The 6,657-nt window shown below is 36.9% G+C and overlaps 1 protein-coding gene across 1 annotated transcript; it reads left to right on the top strand.

The window, feature by feature from the left end:
- Nucleotides 1-2,775: 2,775 nt before the first annotated feature.
- LOC147515386 (uncharacterized) lies at nucleotides 2,776-6,371 on the top strand. Its single transcript, XM_086592885.1, is given in 7 exon segments — nucleotides 2,776-3,183; nucleotides 3,310-3,808; nucleotides 3,811-4,286; nucleotides 4,288-5,105; nucleotides 5,194-5,443; nucleotides 5,778-6,001; nucleotides 6,149-6,371. Coding segments are annotated over 7 exon segments (2,898 nt in total).
- Nucleotides 6,372-6,657: the final 286 nt, after the last annotated feature.

The following is a 6,657-nucleotide window of genomic DNA, read 5'->3' as shown; positions in this document are numbered from 1 at the left end:
ATCTTTATATCTCTCAAATTTCTTTCAATCTATCTCAAATTTGTTTCGTTCTTAAGTTGTTTGCTGCCGCCGCTTGTAAGTATGCCTTCCCCTTCCTCTTCCTTTCAATTACGTAGGGTTTGGTAATTAACTTCTCTCTCTCTCTCTCTCTCTCTCTCTCTCTCTCTCTCTCTCTCTCTCTCTCTCTCTCTCTCTCTCTCTCTCTCTCTCTCTCTCTCTCTCTCTCTCTCTCTCTCTCTCTCTTTCTTCAGTTGGATTAATTCTTCAGTGAGGGATTTGCTCAGTTCAGTCCAAGTTCGATTTGAGTTGCTGCAAAAGGTACGATTTTTTATTTTCATTTGTGTTTGCTGTAAATTCTGCAGTCTAGATATACCAAAATTTCTTATTATTGTTAGTGCAAAGGCGTTGATGATGGTGAGCAAGATGTTATCAAACGAAAGAAGAGTAAACTACAACTAAGCTTGATTTAGTAAGCCACCAAGTCCAAAATCTAATTAACAACTTTCTTCATTGTCCTCATCACTTACTACACAGTCCTCTTCATCTTGAGCATAGTTTTCTTCAGCCAGTTTCTGGTAGTAAGCCTGCAAGTGTTTGAATTGTTGTATTCAATTTTCTTCTTATCTGCCTTGGCTACAGACACAGCTTTCTCAGCATCTGACATTGACTTCCATTTAACTCCACTCACCTCTACCATGGATGCAATTAATTTGTTGTGAGGATTGTTTTCAATAAATGTTTTCCTGAACTCTTCCAAGAAAAAATGAAATGAGCACTGGTAGGCGTCTTAGGTTTGTTAGGATCTCTCCCTGTCATTCCAGCAGGTTTTTTGTTGGGTAAAGAGGAGAAGACACTAGCAGGCCTCTTAGGCTTGGGTTTGATTCATTCTCTGCGTTATTAGCAGACTTTTTGTCATTTGCAAAGAAGGTACTAGCAGGCTCCTTACGCTTGTTTGAGTCGTTCTCTACGTTATCAGCAAGCTTTTTCTCATTTGCAAAGAAGGTACTAACAGGCTCCCTAGTCGTGTTTGAATCCTCTGCTGCCTTTCCATCTACCTTTTTCGCCGTCACTCCCTAGTCCATACGCTTCCCTTTGTGCAGAAAGATCTCCATCATCACACTTATTATCCGTACTAGCTTCACTTTTTACTTTTTTTATCATAAATCCTCTAGGGTTAGGGTTTTTCATAGGATCTATAAAGTTTTCAGTAAGGTCAATGACGACATCTTGGGATTCTAGTTTAACATTGCTACTACTACTTGGTCTCACATTTACCTGATAACTTTGACGTTTTTCTTGTACCAAAACTTTATGGTGGAAGTTTCGGTGAAAAGCGCAAGCTTCACAGTACATTCCATTAGGTTTTGAATCATCGCGAATGTACTCGTAACATCCATCTGTCGCCTGCTTACCTAATCCAGCAGCATGATTCTTCTGGCATTCCTTGTATACCTCTACATTAATTCCATTGATCGCTATGTTTGCTTTCTTGATTATTATGCCTCTATCTCTCTTCTTCAGGTTTTCCTTTTTGTATGTTTTCTAAAAGTTGTATTGGACCAGATTTCCTGTTTGAAAATAGTCATTCAATCAGCATTAAAACTCTTCCTAAAAATCAGTTGTCCAATTGATCTCGAATAACACGCCACCCGAAAGTGGCGTACTCTGTATTCAACGTAAGTCCTAGATTGACGTTGGTGTGATGGGGAGAAAACAAAATGGGGGTTTATGTCTAAGGAATCATAAAATGGGGGGTTTAGTCTAATTAACCCATGAAAGAATGATTAGATACAATTATACAAAGGAATGTTGATCTCTATTTCGAAATAGGAACCATATCATGATGTGCAATGAAAAGGACACTTATCTGTTTTAACTGTATAAGATTGTTCAAACTTGTTTACGTATCAAAAAAACAGAACTATCATATTAAAACGTAAGAAATCCCTAACATGCCATGAGCCCAAAGACCACATCATACTTGCCATAAAAATGCAACCCCTTAAAACACATCCAAAAATGATTGGAAATATACAATATAAAATTCAAATCCCATTAGAAACTCACGCAAATAATTTTGTAACCAAGAAAAACGCAAATTACATAACAATCAGGCATAAAAAATAATTGTTTTTGGGAGTTGTTAGTTCTCTGTTTCAGTTTGTTGGTTTAATCAGGCATGTAATGGGTATGCTCTATTAGTACTATTCAATATATGAATTCTATGCTGTTTGAACTCTTCTTTTGAGTCTCTGGATTGTTTGTGGAAATGCATCTTTGTGGTTATTATCTGTTTGCATGTTATTATCGTTGTTTTATCTCTATGGTTTTTTTTCAAGTAAAATGATTGTGGTAAGTAAACTAATCGATGGTGTTAAAACTGACTTTGAGAGATCTTTTCTTACATGTCATTATTTGGACAAATATCTTGTCGTCATTGTCATGAGTGAACTCGAAAGTGTTGTATTTTTTTCTTTAGTGTTTCCTTGTCAAATTTGTTATGGTGACTGGATTAAAATATTGAGTATACTTACCTTAGTGATTTGATACTTTGCCGATATTTCTACCGAAAAAAAATGATACTCTGCTATTACATATACTAGACTTGCATATTGAAGGAACTCCCTGATTTGGTATAATGAAGTTAAGTAAATAGTTGTGTCTGTATATGTCATATTGCAAGCTCAAAGTCACTTCCATCCTTTTGCCTCTAAACTATTTTGCGTAGATTTTATTTTATTATAAACGGTGTAGTGTAAGGAGTTATTTTGTAGTATGTCTCAACCAATTCCAAAGGATTGGATGAATGAAATTGACAGATTTGGGATTGTATACAAGCAAAGGGTGTCGGATTTTATTCAATTTGCTAGTGACAAGGACCCTACATCGACCACGTGTCCTTGCCCTTGTAATAAGTGCCGAAATAGGAAAAGGTTTCCGTTTGATATAGTGAGAAAACATTTGATTTTGCATGGTATAGAATCAACATACCGTGTATGGGTTTTACATGGTGAGAACCCATATAAGGATCGAATGGTAGACCGAGATGCAGAAGAAAACGATGAGGCTGAAGGACTCAGAATGGGGAATCTTGTTGACGTTGCTTATGGCATACATGAAGGGCTAGCAGGTGATTTGAATGGAGGCGATGAAAGTGAGGGTGGAGATTTGGAACCACCATATGTTCTTGAACCAGATTTGGGTAAAAGGTATAATGAATATAAACAAAAAGCGGAAGAAAAATTATACCCTTCATGCGAGGCTCCTATAACAACTCTCTCGGCAGTGGTGGACCTATAAAACTTGAAGAAGCAATATAATTGGTCAAGAAACAGTGTGACCGCGCTCTTGTCCATGTTAAGAAAATGGTTGCCAGAAGGAAACACATTGCCTTTAAAGTATCCTGTAATGAAGGCAATGTTAAAAGATTTGGGAATGGAAGCCAAGTGTATAGATGCATGCGAAAACAACTGTATGTTATATTGGAAGACTGAAGCTGACTTAACGGTATGTCCTCAATGTGAAACACCTAGATACAAAGTGAAGGAGGGGAAAACGGGGAAGAAAGAAACAAAAGAGGCGAGAAAAGTATTGAGACATTTTCCTTTGATTCCAAGACTTATGAGGTTATACACAATAGCATGGATAGCGCGTGAAATGACATGGCACGATAGAGCGACACCTTCTTGGAATTATATGCGACACCCAATCGATTCACTTCAGTGGAAGACATGTAAAGATGACTGGCCAGACTTTGCTAAAGAAGGGCATAATGTTTGGCTTGGGATTGCAACTGATGGATTCAATCCACTGGTTACAGTTGTTGGCCTGTTTATATAGTTCCTTATAATCTCCCTCCGTCTTTGTGCATGAAATCTGAGTTCCATATGATGTCATTATTAATACCAGGGCCGAAGGCACCGAGTCAAAACATTGATGTATTTCTTCAACCACTAGTTGATGAGTTACAACAGTTATGGAAAGAAGGCGTGGCAGCTTATGACATGTACAAAAGAGAGCACTTTACTTTGAGGGCTATGTTGATGTGGGGGATTCATGATTTACCTGTGAATGGTAACTTATCAGGCTGTGTAACACATGGTTACAAAGCTTGTCTTATTTGTGGTGATGAAACTCCGTCTATGCATCTTGGGAATGCAAAGAAGATCGTTTATACAAATTACCGGATGTTTCTTAAATCTGATCACCCATTTAGGCAGGGCAAGTACTTAGGACTTAAGACAAAAGAGTTAAACCCCCCTCCACCAAGGTTAAAGGGAGAAAGTAATTGAGAAAATGCTAAGTCGTGTCCATTATGTACCTGGTAAAGTATTAAAAGGTGTCAAACGGAGTGTAGATGATGTAGATGTGGTTGCTATTGGAGATGATGAAGATGATGAAGATTATGAAGTTACTGAAGCATGGTATAAGAGGTCTATTATCTTTGAACTGGAATATTGGCCGAAACATAAGATTCGACATGTTATTGATGTGATGCACAATGAGAAGAATGTGGCAGAACACATAATAAATGTGATTCTTGACAAGAAAGAGAAAACAAAGGATACAGTACATGCACGAGAGGATTTGAAGAAAATGGGGATTCATAGTGGTCAGTGGATGCATACAGACCCAATCACAGGAAGATCTGTTAAACCAATGGCCCCATTTGTCTTGAATAAAGATGAGAAACTTGAGTTTTGCACAATTTTGAAGAACTTGAAGTTTCCTTCAAGTTTTTTGTTGAATTTAAAAAATGTTGTCACTTTGAGTCCTCCTGGTTTGCTTACAATGAAATCACACGACTATCACGTGATTATGTGTTACTTGCTTCCAGTTTTGCTTCAACACGCTTTTCCAAAACATCATGATTTGCATAGAGCTATTCACCAGATTAGCTTATTCTTTAATCTCCTATGTTCGAAAGTCTTAATCCGAAAGGATATCCAAGTTGCCAAATACATGGTAGCAGAGGCATTGTGTGTGCTGGAAAAGTATTTTCCAACCGCTTTTTTTTATATCAACATCCACCTCTTGGTGCATTTGGCTGATGAAGGGCTGATTTGTGGACCCGTGTATCCTAGGTGGATGTTTCCATTTGAACAGTATGTACAATTTTACCTTTATTTCATATTTAATGGCAATTATCATCGAAACTACTAAGTACAATTTTGGATTTGTTTATTTTAATAGGGTAATGAAGGAGTGTAAAAATATTCCGAGCAATAAACGCTATGTTGAAGGCTCTATTGCGGAGTCCTATATTGTTTCTGAATCTGTTAGGTATGATATGGAGTACATGCCAAATTCACGGGATGGAAATCACAAAGCTACTCATGAGGTGTTTCTAGATGAAGATGGAGAGTATTGTGATGAGGGGCCTATACTTGAGGGTAAAACTGTGACCCTAGGCAAGGAACAATGGATACAAATCCGTAGATGGGTTCTTTTTCGACTAGATGTCGAAAAGCTTGATGAACATTATAGGTTTGATTTCTTTTTTTGACACATTTGACTTGAAATTACTAGTCTAGAAAGTCGTAATAAATAGTCATGTCAAACTGCATAAACAAATTGCAGTGAGTATCGTGCCTTGCAAGCAAGTGCACATGGTAGAAGAAAAGGGATAGCAAAGACAAAAGTGGAGATACAGACTTAGTTCATTGTGTGGTTATATGACAAGGTATTGTTTTCTTCTATTCATGTATTTAGTTTACTAAGATATTACAATTTGTACTTTTAACTTTCTAATTGTCATTTTTTTTTTCACTTCACAGTTGTTGGCTGAAAAAGACACAAATTGTGACTTATGGCGATTTGTCCAAGGACCATTGTTCAAAGCTAAAACGTATAAAAAGTATCGTGTTAATGGTTTTGTGTTCTCTACTAGGTCGCATGATGAAACAGTTGCTACACAAGACAGTGGTGTTTGCATGAATGCAATCACTACATTTACGTCAAGTAGGAAGCACAAAAATCCCATTGATGCATCGACTAAGTGGTATGGGGTTATCAAATAGATAATAGAGCTGGACTATACGACCTTCCAGCATGTTGTCTTTTACTACAATTGGGTGAAGGTGGAGGACAAGACCAATGGTTGTAAACTTTGTCCAGATTCTAATTTGGTGATGGTTAATCTCAATAGGCTAAAGAGTGTTGATCAGTATATTGATGAGCCGGCGATTCTTGCTTCCGAGGCTAGTCAAGTATTTTACTCAAAGGATTTGAGAAATCCTAATTGGTGGGTAGTGATAAATTCACCTAGGCGATTGACAAGTCGAGTTGATGAACTAGATGCACCAACCGACTTCCAATCTATTCTTGAGGACCAACCTAATTTGCAGCCTTTGATGCAAAGTCTAACCTGATTGTAATAGTTGCATTATCATATTTTTAAGATTCTTAGATATTTTTAAGATTCTTAGTTGCATGCGAACTTCTCATTTTCTACTTTTTTCTATTTTGAAGTTTGTTTGTGCAATTAGGTGAGAGTTATGTTTTTTTATTATCAAGAGTGGTCTTTATAAATGTATACTTTTGAACTTTGTTATTTTTTTTTTGTGGTATCCTAGTTTTACCTCTCTATTCTAACAATTTTTTTTTGTCATATTAGGCTATTTAATAATGTCATCAGGTCAATCACAACATACTGCT

This window comes from Coptis chinensis, chromosome 2 (genome assembly GCF_015680905.1).
Source record: "Coptis chinensis isolate HL-2020 chromosome 2, ASM1568090v1, whole genome shotgun sequence".
In the NCBI taxonomy this organism is placed as follows: domain Eukaryota; kingdom Viridiplantae; phylum Streptophyta; class Magnoliopsida; order Ranunculales; family Ranunculaceae; genus Coptis; species Coptis chinensis.
Note: the sequence above shows the minus strand (reverse complement) of the source record. Positions and strands in the feature narration are given on the sequence as shown.